The 18,776-nt window shown below is 43.4% G+C and overlaps 1 protein-coding gene across 1 annotated transcript; it reads left to right on the top strand.

Annotated features, from left to right (window-relative positions):
- The first annotated feature begins 203 nt into the window (after positions 1 to 203).
- LOC140534094 (keratin, type II cuticular Hb5) lies at positions 204 to 11,231 on the top strand. The gene is made up of 9 exons (XM_072654734.1): positions 204 to 749; positions 2,176 to 2,384; positions 3,790 to 3,850; positions 3,998 to 4,093; positions 4,939 to 5,103; positions 7,601 to 7,726; positions 8,794 to 9,014; positions 9,464 to 9,495; positions 10,148 to 11,231. The coding sequence occupies exons 1-9, from the start codon at positions 330 to 332 to the stop codon at positions 10,339 to 10,341; spliced, it is 1,524 nt and encodes a 507-aa protein (XP_072510835.1). The 5' UTR covers positions 204 to 329; the 3' UTR covers positions 10,342 to 11,231.
- The last annotated feature ends 7,545 nt before the right edge of the window (positions 11,232 to 18,776 follow it).

Genomic DNA, 18,776 nt, shown 5'->3' with positions numbered 1-18,776 from the left:
TAATTACTTAATGTATGTAAACGAGCTTTGAAGATGAAAAGTGCAAACACATCGTATTCCTAATAACATCTTCAATACTCTTACATCGCCCCAGAGTCGCCTCTGAGCTCACCATTAAGATGAGTCTTTGGGGAGTTGCTGGCAAACTCCCCAAGCTAATAAACAAGATAAAATGCCTTTTCACTCCTTTTATGCAGCCAACCCCACCTCTGCCCACTAATAAAAGGACTGAGTTGGATCAGAGAGGATAGAAGGAATCTAAGCCCCACTCTCTTGCTGCTGGTACCTGTCAATTCTCCACACTCCACCACTCGGACCCAACCAGCAACATGTCTTGCCGTTCCTATCGTATCAGTTCAGGATGTGGTATCACCAGAAACTTCAGCTCCTGCTCAGCTGTGGCCCCCAAGACGGGCAACCGCTGTTGTATCACTGCTGCCCCATACCGTGGGGTGTCCTGCTACCGGGGACTGACCGGCTTTGGCAGCCGCAGTCTATGTAATGTGGGGTCCTGTGGCCCCCGAATCTCTGTGGGAAGCTACCGTTCCATTGGCTGTAGCCGGAGCTTTGGCTATCGCTCTGGGGGAGTGTGCGGGCCCAGCCCCCCCGGCATCACCACTGTGTCCGTCAACGAGAGCCTCCTGACCCCCCTCAACCTGGAGATCGACCCCAATGCCCAGTGTGTGAAGCATGAGGAGAAGGAGCAGATTAAGTGTCTCAACAGCAAATTCGCTGCCTTCATCGACAAGGTCAGTGTCACCTTCTAGCCCATTCTGAATCATAGGATCCTGAGATCATCAAGTTAGAAGGTAGAAGGGGGCTCAGAGGTCACCTAATCCAAGTTCTTTATTTTACAAATAAAAAAAAATGGCAGCTCAGAGGAATAGCAAAGCTAGAGTTTGAACGCAGGTGCTCTGCCTCCAACTTGTTGCCCCATTATATGATGGGGCATTCACCTGCTGCATCATGTGGCCTCCCATCTTGCATGCAGAGCCAAGCTCTGGGCAGTAACACAGAGAGAGAGAGAGGGAGAGAGGGAGAGAGAGAGCACAGGCCTCTGGGAACTCCCAGTCTGATGGGAAGAATGGGACACACCTAGAAAGCAGAAAAACACCAATAATGCCTCAAATAGGCATGACATTTATAGTTTTCAAAATATGACCTTATCTCATTCAATCCTCAATAAGATGGAAAGAATAAATATTATCTCCATTCTAAAAATGAGAAAACTAAGGGTCTGGGTGGGTGGTACCGGAAATGACTTAAAAGCTTTTCATATATTTTGAGCCTGAAGGTAGAGTAGAAGTCAGCCAGTCCAACCCTATTATTTTATAAATAAGGAAACAGATGCGAAGAGAGTCAACAAATAGTCTGAGGTCACAGAGATAGTAAGAACAAAAATTCAGGCCTAGGCCCTTTGATTCCAAATGCAGTGACAGAGGTGGAAATACTCTTTTAAACCAAGGTCCGACAGGAGAGCTTACTTTTCCACCATCTTCCAGCTTGCCAGTGATATATCTAATCTGTCTCTGAAGTCAAAATTCTTCCTGTTTTTCTGGGGGACGCCTTTCTACATTTGATTAGAAGGATGGAAAACCATGGAAGGAGTAGATATATTTTGCTAATTGCTTAGTGGATGGTGGAAGAAAAGGGGTTAGGAAGAGGCAGATGATAAACTTCTGTCCTTCCTCCTGGTAGTAGTCTGGGTGCCCCTTCTGCAGGATTGATTCTGATGGTCTCACTAATACTAAGGTGCCCAATGATACATATGATAGACATTTCTTAAGTATCTACTACATGCAATGATACTCTCTAAGAATACTTAAAGGCAATAGATAGTATCAATCCAGTGTTGTTTTCTCATGTGTGTGTTCTTCAGTTGACTCCAATGTTCCAGGAAACCAGGTAGGGCCTTCTCTATGAAGGGCGAAGCCCACACTAAGAGACCTAGAGTGGAAATACTCTGTTGTGTTTTCCTTCCCAAGAAAACAGAGGACAGTTAGGGAACAACTTTACCCTATGGCAAGAATAGAGACCTAGAGATGAGTGTGGTCTGCCTTCCTATAAGCAGTGGCTGGCTACAGGCTCTCCCATGATCTCTCTCTCTCTCTCTCTCTCTCTCTCTCTCTCTCTCTCTCTCTCTCTCTCTCTCTCTCTCTCTCTCTTATGCTGCAGGTCCGGTTCCTAGAGCAACAGAACAAGCTGCTGGAGACCAAATGGAACTTCTACCAGAACCAGAGATGCTGCCAAAGCAACATGGAGCCCCTGTTCAATGGTTACATCGAGACCCTGAAGCGGGAGCTGGAGTGTGTGGAAGCTGACAGCGGGCGCCTGGCATCTGAGCTCAATCACATGCAGGAGGTGTTGGAGGGCTACAAGAAGAAGTAAGTGATGGGGAAGAGGGAGCTGAGAGGTTGTCATGGGAGGTGACTCTGAAACTTGGCATTAGAGAGCTCAGCAAAGGACTTGGTGAGGGCAGAGTAACTCATTGTGTGAGTGATTTGGGACCCTGTGGACCTCAGGACACAATTTTACCTCAATTACATGAGAAAACATGGGCTCATGGTTTGTTTCATGACTTGAGTTAGCAAAACAGTAACGTAGCAGATGGAACTAATTTTAGCAGAGGTAAAATCAAAAATGTAACAGGATATTATAGGCCTGTCTAATTTCCTAAAGGTCTACCAAGTCCAATGACTAATGACCTCCCCAAGTCAATGTTTTTGAAAAAGATCTCCTGATTCTCCTCTATACAGAGGGGGATTCCCTGTGATAGGGTTTGTCCCAAACATTGGGTAATACAAAACCTATTTTTATATGGTTCTGAAGCGCTATGACTGACATCTCTTCCTTGAGAGAAGTATGAACTTTCCAATGCAATGAGACTCCTGTAATTGAATTTGCCTTGCTTTGGCCAAGAAAAATGGGAACCTTGGGGTTGGCGGAGAATCCATCTTGAAGTGGATCATTGAATTATAGATTCAGAACTAGAAGGGACCTTAGGGAATATGGAATCCAACCCCTTCATTTTATAGATGAGGAAACTGAAACCTTAAGAGATTAAGTGATTCACCCAGCTAGCCATTTTACCTCTTACTTACAATTAGTAAGTCTAAGTGACTAACACTGACTGTTTAAGTAACTTATACAGCTAGAAGTGTCAGAGTTTCCTGACTCTAAGGCCAGTGTCCTACTCTTTTTCTATATTCCTCTATCAATGCAGATCAAAACCCTGTTCAATTTAGGGGCAAGGAAAGGGAAGACAATGAGCATTTATTAGGCACCTACTTGAACCAAACATTGTGCTAAGTGCTTTACAAATTGTATCTCATTCAATTCTCACAACAACCCTGGAAGGGAGGCACTACTGTGACCCTCATTTTATAGCTGAGGAAGCTGTCAGGCAGCAGTTAAGGGAATTGCTCAGGGTCCCACAGCTAGTACATATCTGAGACCAGAATAGAACTTGGAATTTTAGAGAATTGCCTATGGCCCTGAGATATTAAGTAACTTGCCCAGGACCACATAGCTAGTAACTACATATCTGAGGTAGGATATGAAGTCAGGCCTCCTTGGCTTTCAGTCAGGAAGCTTGATCTACCCAACCTTCCAAGCTCTTCTATTGATTGGCCCATGAATAACGAATGCACAGAGCCGGTGTGGGACAGTGCACTAAAAGGAGCTAGGTAGGGAGTGTAGGGGGGAGCTTTCATTTTGACTGTTGGACCTGTGTCATGAGAACATGGGCCCCACTCCGCAGCTTCTGATCTTCTGTCTCCCCATGCCCAGGTATGAAGAGGAAGTAGCCCTCAGGGCCACAGCTGAGAATGAATTTGTGGTGCTGAAGAAGGTGAGTAGGCTGAGGGAAATAGCCAAGACACCCCATCTTCTAGCAGCTTCCTTGGGGGAGAATCTCACACACCTACGAGCCCAAAGGGGCTTCCATGGGAGACTTGCCATCCTGTGATTCCATTCTCCCTTTCCTCCCCACTTTCAGGATGTGGACTGTGCTTACTTGAGGAAATCTGACCTGGAGGCCAATGCCGAGGCTCTGACAGAGGAGATCAACTTCCTAAAAGCTCTGTATGAGGAGGTGAGAGGGATGGGGAGGGAGCCAGGGTGTCAGCCCTGGAGCAGTGAATCAGCTATTGAGGGTAGATGGGCATGTGTGTGCATGCATGTGTATGTGCACATGAGAGGATGCTTACATGTGGATATATGAACATAAGCCATAACAGACTTGTGCCTGTTAGTGCATTCTTCTGCACATTGCCTTGCTTGTCTATATACATATGTACATATATACATATATATACATATGAATGGAAGTCTAGTGGGCCAGTGATTTCAACTGTTTTTAGAAAGTACCAAGAAAGGGCTTTAACTCCTCCATTGAAGGCAGCTGACAGTCAGCCTGTAACTTAGCCTTGGAGAGTTAGTGTCATATTTGGGGTCCTAGGGTCAGTATGCAACAGTCATGACCTGAATTCCTGGCTTTCAGAACAGCCCTCTGTTATTAATATAAACACAGAATTTCAAGCTGGACAAGAATGTACATGGAGTGTCTATGTGTCTACATGTATGACATGTGTACGCATGACTATATGTGTGATTGTGTTTGTGTGTATGTATATACATACATGTGTGTATATGTACATACACACACATATATATACTTGTACTTTTCTCTGTTCATATGTCTATGTGAGCACATGGGGCTCTGGTTGTATAGCTCTGTGTGTGTGACTGCATGTATGCATGTTCTTGGCTATATGTGAAGTGAGCTACATATCTATATGCATGTTTTCTTGTTTGTATGTGAATACATGCATGAATCAGCCATGGCTTGAATCCCTGCCTGGCCCCAAGGAGGACTTTCCTCTATCCTCTAGAGGTGGGAGGGACTGGCCTGAATGTGTTGGATGTTGGCCCCCACAGGAGATCCGGATCCTCCAATCACAAATCTCAGACACTTCAGTCATTGTCAAGATGGACAACAGCCGTGACCTGAACATGGACTGCATAGTGGCCGAGATCAAGGCTCAATATGATGACATTGCTAGCCGCAGCCGGGCCGAGGCCGAATCCTGGTACCGCACTAAGGTACATCAGTAGCTTCAGATTCTTTGGCACCTGGGTCAGATATGCCCAGGGAGGGTTGGTAGTATGATAGCTCACTTTTCTACAATGCTTTAAGGGCTAAAGAGTCCTTTAATCACAACAATCTCATGAGACAGGCATTATGTATACTTTTATACCTATTTCACAGATGAAGAAATAGGAGTCCTCAAGAGCTGATGTGACTCACCTATAGTCACACAGCTGGGAGTTAAACACACAGATTCCCTGATGCCAAATCCAATCATCTTTCCACTACACCATGCTGAACTTGTATGTAAAGGGGCTTTCTGTCTTTCAGGTCATATTTCAAAGGGAGAACAGCTCCCCTCTTCCCCTCCACCCAAGCCTGCTCTCCCAAGGCAGAAGCTATACCATGTCTGTTTTCCTCTGCTCTATAGCTATGTTTATTCTCTTTCATTCTTTCCCGTGCTTCCTACTCTTTAGCTTTCTAAACTTCTTGGTCTGTTCCATTTCTGCCCTTCTCATGCTGATTTCATTTGGTGCACACACGCACACACACACACATACACACACACACACACACACACACGGCTCTATCAAGTACAAGGTCAATAGGGCCACAACCTTATGCTCTCATCCAAGAAAGCTGAACTCCAGGACCCAGGAGGAGCTTTTCAGAACAGACAAAGATTCTCAGAGCCCTCTACAGCTCTGTAAGAAGCATTTTTCCAAAAGGAATTTCCAGTCCCACTCATAGGGGTGGAAGAAACTGAGTTGGGAGTGAAAGAACAAAGGGGTAGACTGCAGATCCACAGTCATGTTGGAGATATAGATTTATGATCCTCACCATAAAATGGTAGATTCCCAGTCCTATGCCAGCCCTTCTTCTTTGACTCACAAAATGGTATTCAAATGAATATGCATAAGCCAGGGAATAAGTGTCATAAAACTGCCTTTCAAAGGAAATCCATCTGGAAAGTTGCTTTGTTTTAATTCCATCCCAGCATATGAGATTTTTTTTTCTAGTCCCAATTTCTCAGCAAATGAGTGTTTTTCCCAGTCCCAGTTTTTTTAATCTTAACAGTGGTGTGAACTCTGATAACCCACACCACCTCTCAGAGCCTCAGACAGTCCCTTTCTCCCATAGTTTTTGATGAAGTGAAGACCATAGATTCATCGTGGTGAAGATCTTTACACCCACAAAATAAGAACTTTGGACTAAATGCCTTCTAAAGTTCCTTCTATCTCTAACATTTCATAATTCTCTGATTCTAAATACCCATGGAAATTCCATGTATTTCCAAATACCCATTCACCTTCTCCTTACATCCCTGGCTAATTCAGCCCTGTTTGGTCATTCTTCCTACATGCATTAGTACTCTCTGCCTTGTTGGCACCACCCCTCCAATCCTTAAAAATAATAATAATGCCATATGCTGGAGAAAAGTCAAAAGGAAGAGGCAAGCCAGTCCAAGTCAGTCTAATCCCACAAGCATTTATTCAGCAACTATATATTCAAGGTACTAAGAATTCAAAAACAAAATTAAAAACAGTCCATTCTAGGAACTGGCATTCTACTGGAATGTGCCTTGCAATGGGGGAGTTCTCAATCTAATGGAAGAGATGGGATAGATATCTGAAATGTGTGGTTTAGAGCTCCGTGATAGAGATACAACTGTAGAGAGAAAATGGCAGACTATGGATTAACCAGACACATGACTGCACACCTGTGTCCTGGGGCAATGAAAGAGAATCAGATTTGGAGTCAGAATACCTGGATTCTGAACCCAGCCCTGACAGTTACTACACGTTTGACTTTGATCAAACCACCTAACTCCTCTTATCCTCATCTATAAAATTAAGTGGAAGAAATAGATGACTCCAGTTCTATGTCTGTAGTCCCATGATTGAGTAGAGTATAGTGGAGAAAGTAGGAATATGGTGGGTGTACTCATTCAGGAAGGCCTTCTGGAGAAGGAGAGCTTAGAAGGAAGAAAATAGATGGAAGGTTGAGAGAAGAAGAGGTTAGAGGATGCCAAAGACTGGGAATAACTTTGGTGAAGGTTCAGAAGTGTGAGAACTGAGGGACACAGGGAAGGGGGAGAGAAGGATTAGGTTTGCCTGGTTGAGGCTGCTTATTAAGCAGCTACTTAAGTTCAAGGTACTAAGAATTCAAAAATAAAATGTAAAATAGTCCCTAACAGGAACTAGCATTCTACTGGAATATGCCCTGGAATGGGTCATTTCTCAATCTAATGGAAGAGATGGGGATAGATATCTGGGATGTGTGATATAGAACTCCACAACAGAGATACAGCTGCAGAGAGAAAATGGCAGACTTCGGTGGAAGTGATGGAGAGGAGGAGGTAAAATGAGATGGTAGAAAGGTCTTGAAATCCAGAATGAAAAGTATGACTAGAAGTGATAAGATCCATTTAGGGCTCTGAGCAGGAGACCTACAAGTGTCTCTGTCCCCGACAGTCTCCATTAATCACTTCCATCTGTCATGCCCCTGCAGTGTGAGGAGATGAAGGCCACAGTGATCCGCCATGGGGAAAGCCTTCGGAGGACCAAGGAGGAGATGAATGAACTGAATCGCATCATTCAGAGGCTGACAGCTGAGATTGAGAACGCCAAGTGTCAGGTATGAGTGATGAAGAGGAAAGTCTTTGCCCCTACAACCCTTCTTCTTCTTCCCCTTCCAAAGTCAGCGACATACATAGACTTCTCTAAACCCAACTTCAGTATATGTATGTGGGAAGCCTCAGGGATGAATGGCCTCGGGGCTAATTTTTCAAATGGGGAAACTGAGGCAGTTTATAAGAAACTTTACAGTGTCACACATTATGGGGGGGCTGGATAAAAATGAGAGTCATTGACTCCCACTCACCCTAAAGTCAGGAAAACAGATTCAGCTCTGGGGGATGTAGAATTTAGGGACCATCATCCATTCAGACATGAAAAATTCCAGAAAACTATCTCTAATCACTCCAGAAGGAGAGATAATAGTTAATTATGAAGCACTTTCTAATGTGAAATCATGAGGGACTGTGGAAAATGACCCTGAAGAGCTATAAAATGGGGGTCAACCATCTGTATGACCTTGGTCACTTAGCCTCTCTGAGGTCTGCTTTCCTCATCTTTAAGATGAAGGTACTGGACTAGATGACTTCAAAAGGTCTTTTTAGGAAGGAAAGAGACAACTATTTAGTAAATGATCACCAGGCACTGTGCAATTAGTGTCTCATTTGACCCTCACAACAACTCCGTGAGGTAGATGCTAATATTATCCCCTTTTTATAACTGAGTAAATTGAGGCAGGCAGCAGTTAAGTGACTTGCCTAGGTTTATAGTATCTGAAATCAGATCTGAACTCAGGTCTTCTTGACTCCAGACTCAACACTCTATCCTTAGCAGCCCTTGGCAACTTTTATCTCTAAATTTTATGATTTCTTATTGCTGTGGGGTAACCCTGACAGAGACATTACTGGGATAAAAAAAAAAATAGGTGAAGGTATAACCTGTAGGATAAAAGTCAAGAAGCCAAGAACCACTTTCTTTCTGCCTATCTTCCCCAGTTCTTCCCTGGCTAGCAATCTCAGTTCATATCCTTCTGCCTCCAGAATTCCTCTACCATCCTTTCTTTCCCCATCATGTGGTGCAACCAAAAGGTATTTTCTCATTCCTTCCTCCCTCTGTACCACCCCACAGCGCTGTAAACTAGAGGCTGCAGTAGCAGAGACCGAACAGCAGGGTGAGGCTGCCCTCAACGATGCCAAGTGCAAGTTGGCTGAGCTGGAGGGAGCCCTGCAGAAGGCCAAGCAGGACATGGCGTGTCTGCTGAAGGAATACCAGGAGGTCATGAACTCCAAGCTGGGGCTGGACATTGAGATCGCCACCTACAAACGGCTGTTGGAGGGCGAGGAGCACAGGTGAGGCCACCCAGAGACACGAAGGAATGTAGAAGGAATGAAAATCCCATGCAACTCTGTCTCTGACCATTGCAGTGAAAGAGCTCAATGTTAAAGATGAAAAACGTTCTAATGGGAAATTTTGGCATGACCTACCAAGAACAATTGTGGAATATGGGGCCAGACCAGGTGGTTTAGGGACAGTAGACATTTCTGCTAATTCTAAATACAACAGATCCAACTACAAGAAAAATTTTGGTCAAATGGAAGATAAAACTTGAATATCCTACAGACGTTAGATCTGGGGAATTCAAGAAAGACAAGCCTTCACCAAAGGGTTCATTCCCCAGAGACATTCCCTCCATCCCTGTGAATGCCTTGAAACATCATCATGAGCATAGTTCTCTTACCTCAGGAAGGTGACTTGGGATATACAGGACTAACCTCTCTCACTTTTCCTTTCCCCATAGGCTGTGTGAAGGTGTGGGCTCTGTGAACGTCTGTAAGTATCCTTCACCCAAACCTTTTGATGATATGGTTTGGTTGGGCAAAGCTGGTGGTTCCAACTGAAAAATTTGGGTCCAGAATCTACACAGTTCAGTGGATCTCCAACCATGTGTCCAGAAGGCTTCTTGGGAAATCCCAGTGGAGAGGGTGGATCAAAGGAACTAAAGCTACCACAAACAGCTTTCTAGTGGTGGCAAGAATGCAGACTATGAGAACAGAGGAAGACAATCACCACTACTAGGCTACCCCCTTATCCTAACTGATCTTCCGCCCACTCCTTTCCTGAGATCAATTAGTTCTGATACTGAGAATAAAAGCAGTTTTGGGGTACTGGATCCCTGAGTTAGAAGTCCTAAATTCTAGTATCATCCTTGCAGTTAACTAACTTTGTGATACTTAGAAGTCACCTTATTTTGGGAGGGTCTTGGTTTTCCCTTCTATAAAAGGAGGCAGTTGTACAAGATGATTTCCAAGGTCTCATCTAGCTCTTAAATTCCATGACCTAGACACTACCTGACATCTACTTGGTCATAGCTGATCCTCTGACATGCCCTGAATACTGAAGGGGGTGGTGGTGGATGGTAACAAGGGAAATATGTGAGATCAGTCAATTCAATCCCTTCACATCTCTGTCTCTCATTCCACAGGTGTCAGCAGTTCCCGGGGTGGGGTGACCTGTGGGGGTCTCACCTGCAGCACCACCCAAGGACTCCAGATTGCCTCTGGTCCTTCTGCCTCTGGGGGTAGTTACACAGTGATGGCACCTGATTCCTGTGCCCCCTGCCAGCCCCGCTCCTTGGGCTTCAGCTGTGGGAGCAGCCGGTCTGTACGCTTTGCATAGAGAGCTGGGATCTCATGCAAAAAGCACACTCCTACCCTCCCAACTTCCTGCCGCAGAACTGCCGATGAATGGAATGTCTGTGTTGTTGCTTCCTTGAGGCTGCATTCCTGAAAACTAACCCATCTCCTCTCACCTCCAAATTACACTTCATGAAATTTCCCTTTCCATCCCACCACCTGGCTCCCATTTTAGGGAGCTAATTTCCAGGTTTCTATTGGACTTCCATTTAAGGACTCATTTCTAATTCCTTAACTCTCCCCTTAAATCCCAACCATCATAACATTGTCATCTTTATATTTGTCATCTCACTTGTACTCTCCCCCTCAAAGATACCAACTATCCCTTAGTGGCAGTGAAACCTAGGAAATTTATCCATCCCTCTGGGCATAGGTTGTTCAAGGCTACAAAACATGACCTCCATAGCCTGGAAATCCAATGGAAATAGAACCAGAATGTCAATACCTCCCCTCTCCCTTCCAGGAAACTAGGGAGTTAAATGTCCAGAGTTGTCTCTTTCAGGAAGCAACTGACTGTTTTGTGTGGTTTTGTCTATGATTGTCTTCCTTCTTTTGGGTTAACCTGTTCTGGCTAGCCTCCTGATGTGGTTTTGCAGTTGAGAAGCTGGTTATAGCATAGAATTCCTTCTACCTGTAGCCCTTTGGTAAGAGGACTTCACATATGTCTTGCACCTTGATACATTTCAGAGAAAACTGGATGGAAATAGTGATTGCTTCAGATCTCCTCCCATTGTGTACAAAAGGTGTTTCACTAATGGAATGAAATAGGGTGGAGAATAAGGTTAGGCCACTTCTTGTATATCTCTCTTTGTTGTAAATGTCTGTGGGTGCCTTGCCTTCTGGTTGTCTCATTCTGTATTTCAATAAACTATTGCAGCGTTTCAGAGGTGTGTATTTGAACAAATGGGGTGGGTATCCTGTGAGACATGAACATGTCAAGACTGAGCCTGATTTGGTGGTACATGCCTGCAGTCCCTTCTGCTGGGGAGGCAAAGGCTGGTGCATTGCTCAGGAGTTCTGAGATACAGGAAGGCTAAACCTGGCTGGGTGTCCACACTAAGTCTAGCAAGAATATGGTTGAGTCCTCCAGAAGACAGGACTATCTGACTGCCTAGGGAAGGGGAAACCAACACAAGTGGGAGAAACAGGGTAGGTTAAAGAATTTGTGCCAATCAGTATTGGGATCAAGTCCATGAATGGCTACTGAACTTCCAACCTGGGCAAGATTGGGAAACCCAGTTTCAAAAAAAAGGCAAGGAACCTGCCAAGACTGAGCTCATCATTTCCCTACCCCCAGGATGTCAATAACAACCCACTTCCATCTTGCTACTGTTCAATTCTATATATCCTTTCTCTGCAATAATCCTCACCCTAGTCTAGGCCTTTATCAACTCACTACCGGAGGAGAACAAGAGTCTCCCCACCACCTTCCCTATCCCTAGTCTATTCCCCCGACCATCCATCCACTACAGAGCAGCAGGCAACATAATGCTATGAGGACTGTCTGTGCAAACCACCTGTCTTTGACTTTCCTTATCCAAGTCAAACTTCCCTTCCAAAGCTTTAAGGCTTCTCCAAATATGGTTCTGCCTCTACCATAACTATTTCATCCTTATCAGCCCAGATTCCCTGATCCTGGAAACCACTCCATCCAAACAAATCTAGCTGCCATGTCTCTGAGACTCTACATTGGCCATCCTTCCTCCTAAAACCCCTTCCTTTCCCTTCCGCTGAGACTTGTCCCATATGTCTGCTTCTCAATCCAATTTCACATCCCTGTTTCCTTGAGGACAGTACTTCAGTTCTGCTGTCCCTCACCTCCTTCAGCACTGGTACCTGTCCAGGTGTCCCCAGTCTTACACTTATCTTTCTATCTCCCTCTGAGTCTAGATTGGGTGTCAATCTACTCTATCTAAGTGGGAGGTCTTTCAATGGCAATCTGCATTTTTACACAATACCCAGAACATGGGTATAGGTGATTCAGCTAGAGGGCACAGTGAATAAAGCATCAACCTGGAGTCAGGACAACCTGAGTTCAAATCCAGCCTCAGATACTTATCAGCTGTGTAATGCTGGGAAAGTTAGTTCCTCTGTCTCAGTTTCCCCATCTGAAAATTGAGAATAATAATAACACCTACCCCCAGGGTTGTTGCAAGGATCAAATGAGATAATGCTTGTAAAGTACACATAGTGCCTGGCATACAATCTGTCGTTGTTATTGTTGTTGTACCCAAAGAGTGTCTAATTGGATGAAGTCAGCCAAAGGTGGGCAGACATGGAAGAGTTATGCTCTGCTCTCTGTGGTTGTTTCCCACCACAACTGCTCCATTCCTCAGTGATATCAACATTTACCAGGCAATTTTCTCCTTCCAGTTTCTTCTCCCTGCTACTAACTCTTCCTGGCTTCCAAGACTTAACTCAATCACCAGCTTCTGCAAGGGATCTTTCTAGGTCCACTCAGAAGCTAGTGCCTTCCCCTCCAAGATTACCCTCTACCCATTTTGTATTTTCTTTATAATAACATATGTACCCTCTCCTCTGATAGAATACAAGTGCCCTGGGGACGAGGACAAATTGTGCTTTTACTTTTTGCCACCAGCACGCTTCACAGTGACTGACACACAGTAAGGTGTTTATTCACTGCTTGCTGATTGGCCCAGGGATACCTTTGACTGGGAGAGAGAAGATGAAACCCAGTCTGGTATTAGTCCAAAGGGTTTGTCAGTCACTCAGGTTGTTGCCTTGCCTGAGACGATTTGAAACCTGACATCAAATGACAATCTTTTTGTCATTTGAGCCCCATTTTTTAAAAGATGGAATGGAATACTGGATTGAATGAGCCCCTCACAAATTTTGTGAAGATAGACAAATCACCTCTCTTCTCCGGGACTCAAGTTTCCTCATCTTTAAAATGAGGTAATTGGATTAAGTGATCACTAAAGATTTATCTCAAAGATTCTGGTATTTTCACATGATATAACAGTCTACATGCTGAGACTGGAATCAGTATGACCTGAGTTCAAATCCTGCCTGTGATTCTGGTTAGCTATATTACCTTGGGAAGATCATTGAATTTCTCAGTTTCCTTTTCTATAAAATGAGAGGGTTGGACAAGCTGATCTCTGTTTAGTTCAAAATCTATGATTCTATGATTTTGTGAGTTCTGAATTCATACGAGGTTTTCTCCCTCTCCCTATCTTTTTTGGTCTTAAAAGCTTCAATAATCTAATCAGCTTCAATGGTGATACAGTCAACTTTCAACCCCAGAAAATATCTAATTTCAAGCTCCCATTTTCCCCATGAAATTGCAAAATTGTGTCTAGCGGGAATGCCCGTGTCTTACGGTGGAAAAAGAAGTTAGTAGACTAAGAATGGGAAAGTCTAGAAAGATCCTGGTCCTAGATGTGAATTTCAGATAACTGTGTGATTCTGGGCAAGTCAATTGACCTCCCCAAGCCTCAGTTCTATCATTAAGAAAATGAAGATTCTAGATTAGAGAATCTTCCCTTTCAGCTCTATGATTATAGATTTCCTAATAATAGTTAAGACTTATGTATCATTTTAGGGTTTATATTGATCCTCCCAACAACCCTTGAAGTAGGGAATTGTGGCTGATGGCATACAGCCAATGTGTCCAATTCATATTCGGGTCTTTCTGACTCCAAGTCCAATGCTCCATCTGCTATGCCAGCTAGCTACCACTAAATCTGTCTTAAGTAACTGGTATAAATCTGCCTTGGTCAAGCACAGGTAAATCTGATCGAGAAGCATTGTGTCCTGCATTCCAAAGGCCAAAAAGGCAAGATTGGGGGTTATCTGTTATTTGGCTGTTTTTTTTTAAATCCCATCCTTCATTGCCAAGATGAGGCCACTACTTGTCTCAAGCTGTTTTCCAATAATTACAGCTGGTTGGAAGTGAATCATCCCCACTCTTTCAGCCAGTTTCCCTTGTGACAGACAACTGGCATCTCTGAGATGCTTCTTTGTTTCCAGGGAAGTTTCTCATGGCAGCAGCATTTTACTTTGAAGAGAAGTGAGGATTTAATTGCTACAAGCCAAAGCTAACTGAAAGATAAAATTTTATTGAGAGAAATTTACAAAAGACAAACATGGTACTTCAAAAAGTAGCTGACAAGTACTCAAAGAGCAAGAGCCCCCAAAAATAAATTGTAAAGGTGAGTGGTTCCAGAAAGCAGATGAACAAAACAGAGATATATACCTCATTTGAATAAACCCCTATTTACAAGATGAACAGAGTTCTACTTAGAATTGAGAATCCTTTTTCCCTTGAAGCCCCAGTACTAAGCAAGTACCACCAATTGAACTAAAGACAACTTACATAAAAGTTGAAGGAGTTGCCCTCCCCAGCGTTATTTAATTGTCAAGCCTTGATTTATAGTCTGGAGAAAGAAATGAATCATGATATTTCTCATTTTTCTAAATCCCAGAACCTCATGGACTTTAACCAGTTTATAGTTCCTGAGTCTCTCTGAATGTTGCAAACTCAGAATGTGACTGATATTTCAAGACCACCATTGAGTATGACTTACTAGAGAAGTCTCCTGGGCCCCCTGCTTTGGGGTGCCATGTTGCAGGGCAATGATTCAGAGAAGCAGGTGGTTAGGCAATGAAAATGGAAAAAAGAGGTGGCTTTAGATAGCTAGAGATAATAAACAAAGAAAAAACAATCCTAAAAACAAAGAGACTTGAGGATTCGTTGATAAGATCAGCTGGTAAAGACCTGCCCCTTTTCCTCCCACTATCATCACCAAGCTATGAGAAACAGCTGTGTGGAGTGAGGCAAGTCCTTTCCCATCTTTGAACATCGTTTTCCACATTTCTAAAATGAGGGGCCTAGACTAGATTGTGGCTGATAAAATCATGTTGTGGGAAGAGCCCTGAATTGGAAAGAACATGCTTTAGAGTTCCAGCTCAGCTGCTAATTAGCTGGGTGACCTGGGGTAAGTCACTTCATCACTTGGGGCTCAATGACCTCATCTAAAGAAGAAAGAAACTAGGCTTGACTTCAGAGAAATTACACAAATGTGGGGTGGAAATTCAAGAACAGAGGGGAAATTTTTTTAACTATTTTTTTTTATTATTTTAACTATTTTTTACTATTTACATTTGCTATGTTACTATTTTTATTATTTATTCTGCTCTATTTAGAAGGTTCTCTTCCGCTCAAATGCTCTGCAATGTCTAAGATAATCCCTTTCGCATACACATAGGCTGAATTTTTTTTTTTTGGTACTTTTCTCCTTTCATTCATTTAAGCTTGATTCCATTTGCTTAAAAATGTTGATGGGGAAGAGATATACATCATCATGTTGTCTAGGAGTGGGGGTGGGGGATGCACGATGATCTAAGAACAATGAGAGAAAAGTCTACACTCACTGAAGTGAATCAGATACACAAATCGGGGCAGTGTGATGTCCTGCATCGCACAATACAAAGCCCAGTCATGTTGGCTAGGTAATACCATTTTAGAACCATCAGTCCTAGGGGAGAGTTGCTCAAAACATTTTGCACCTGGTATTCCTAATGACTCTTCCCTCTTGAGGAAGTAATGCTGGGGGAGGAAATCAGCAAGATGGAAAAAAAGCTTTAGGTGTATATATAACACCCCACAAATCTCCAAAATTCTCTTGATATTGAAAAAGACTTTTGTTCAGCCTCAAGTTTCAGGCTGCAAAAAGAAAAAAGGAAAGAGGCCATGTGGTCCATGCCATGCTGGCCACAGAGACCAATGACCACTGTGCTCAGACTGATATTTTCAGATGAGACTCCTGCTGGCTGTAGCAGTGACCCAACCTTTTAAGAGTTGAGAGCCAGATCTAGAAGAGATGGAGATTCAACCTGCCTTCTAGGACTACAGGATATTAGTATTGCAGAATGAGTCAGGTCTGTAGCAGAGTTGAATTCCAGGGTACCTGGCTAACAGTTTCTGAGCTGTACCAGCTGGTAAAGAGGTAGGAAGGACAAACTCCCTCCTCTCTCAGTTTCCTTCTTTCAGTAGATTTAGGCCTCTGCTCCCTGAAAAGGGACTTAGACATGTAACTCCCACCCCTGAATCATTTGCCACTGGGGAAAGCAGGAAGGAGAGCCAGAGAATGTCATAATTGTTTCCAAAAATGATCAAAGACAGTTTAACTTTTGTTTGCTCTGAATTATGAAAGTTATGTGACTACACTGTAGATTACTTATGTAAAATAATAGAGGAAATAGTCAAATAGAGGGATATTATACAAATGTGGGGTAGGAGCTCAAGAACAGAGATGATTTGGGTTTTGTTTTTTTTTTTTACTATTTTTGTAGTGTTTCTTCTATCTAGTGTTCTCCTTGTGTGTGTGTGTGTTTGTCTTTCATTGCCAAAGAAGACCACACCATCAGAAAAATGATGAGATGACTTGCACTTGACTTTGTTTTGAGTGAGGAAGGGCTGTGCAGGTCACCAGCCTCACTTCTCCTCCAGAGCCATCTGAATCCAGTGACCAGATATTCATCAAGATGACTGGAGATGATGCAGGATGAGGCAGCTGGGGTTAAGTGACTTGCCCAAGGTCACACAGCTAATGAGCGTACTCCTAGATCTGTACTGAACTCATCCTACAATTGTCGGAAGCTTAAATAGGTGAGACGGACAGTAGTCAGGCTGATACCCTCTGCTGGGCTGTGAGGACACTCACTTTTGGGAAAGCCAGAACATGAGCATTTGGCTAACGGCTAATTAAACTCTCTGGACTTGGAGTAGAATCACATGGTGGGAAAATTATGTACTACATCTCCTTGCTAGTTAATTAACTAATTGATCATGTGACAGCCTACTTCCCCCTAGGCTACAAAAAGCAGGGAACTGAACCAAGCGTGGGCAGCTGTTGCTATGTCCAGCACAACCTAGAGACTGTCCCTTTTGTCTATGGATAAAAAGAAAGTACTGCTCCCAGTACAGTCAGGGTTGGATGACTTCCATTCTGTCAGTGGTGGGGAAGAGAGAAAGGGTAAAACATTTTTAAAATTCTAAATTCCAAATTGATCTGTGAGATGAACAGAGGTCTCTTGGAACAAGTAAATAGTGAAGCAATGGTCAGAAGCTGTTTCTTAAATATATCTTCAAGCTGGTATAGTAGGAATGAACACTAGACAAGGAGTCACAGACTTTGAAATGAGTCCTAGTTATGTTCCCTAACCATGAGAAAATATCTCACTATCTCAGAGCCTCAGTTTCCTCAGGTAATTCTTTGTCCCTCAGGATCCTCCATTTTTCCCATCTATAAATGGAGCTATTTGTACTACCTTCTTCTACAAGGTGGACTAGAGGATTTCTAAGGCCTTTTTCATCTCTGGATCTATGACCTTATAAAGGGTCATAGAGAAAAAAGTGAATGCTACATCCATGTGATCTCTTGTATCAGGGTGACACTTTTGCCCAAAGGGGATAGAATTCCTAGGAGTGGAACATCTCAAGGATTGGTGACATCATTGGAGAATGGAGTTAGAGTGAGATTACCCAAAAGGTGGGAGAAGGGCAAAGGGAGGAGGGGCAGAGAAGCGCAGTACCAGGCAAATAACCAACCACCTTCAAAGGCTTAGTCTAAACAGACAGCTACTTAAATTCTGGCTTCTCTAAACAAAAATTCCAGAAAGGGCCTGCTCTACCTTTATTAATTAACTGCTTAATAAATTTGATCTCCAAAGAACTGTGCTCCAGTCCTTCTGTGTTGGCTATTTGTTGTAGAGGTTGGAATGTATCTTCCCTAGTGTCTATAGGATGATCCTTGCTTGCTCATTGCTTTTTTCAGCCTCTCAAGTATCTGCTTTAGTCAAAAACAGTGATTTGGTTCTCCCAGTCCAAGAGCAGTTAACTTCTTGGGCCTTAATGGCTGGACTGATGGACAGGAATGTTTAGCTTGAAAGCATCATTTTACATGATTCACAACTTCCAGAAGCCTAGGAAAGAAAACTTAGAGGTGGTATTCCATCCAAGAACCCTTTCCTGTGGGAGTCAACCAACATCAATCGAATATTCAATCAAAGAACATCAGTCAAAGATTCAGATAAGCACAAGTGAGTAAAATCAATAGAGGTCAAAAGATCGCCGATCCATCAAGCTTCCTCAAAGACTGCTGATTCCCACTCCCTCCTTCTACAGATGAGGAAACTAATACCTAAGGTGGTGAAATGATTTAAATGCTAGCTATAAGTGACTTGTCCACGGTCTCACAGGTGGTAAGCATTGCAGGGGGAGTTTGAAGACAGACCCTCTGACTCCAAAACCAGGGCTCTTTCCATTGTGCTTAATACTGGAGAAATAACTGAGGGACCTTGGCTGGGGTGCTTTATGAAACAGATGCTCAGACCTGAAAGAATCAAAGTCTTCTTTTCTTCAAGACCCTTCTGTCCAAATCAGGCTCCTCT

This window comes from Notamacropus eugenii, chromosome 3 (genome assembly GCF_028372415.1).
Source record: "Notamacropus eugenii isolate mMacEug1 chromosome 3, mMacEug1.pri_v2, whole genome shotgun sequence".
Taxonomy (NCBI): Eukaryota; Metazoa; Chordata; class Mammalia; order Diprotodontia; family Macropodidae; genus Notamacropus; species Notamacropus eugenii.
This window is presented reverse-complemented; position numbering and strand designations above follow the sequence as displayed.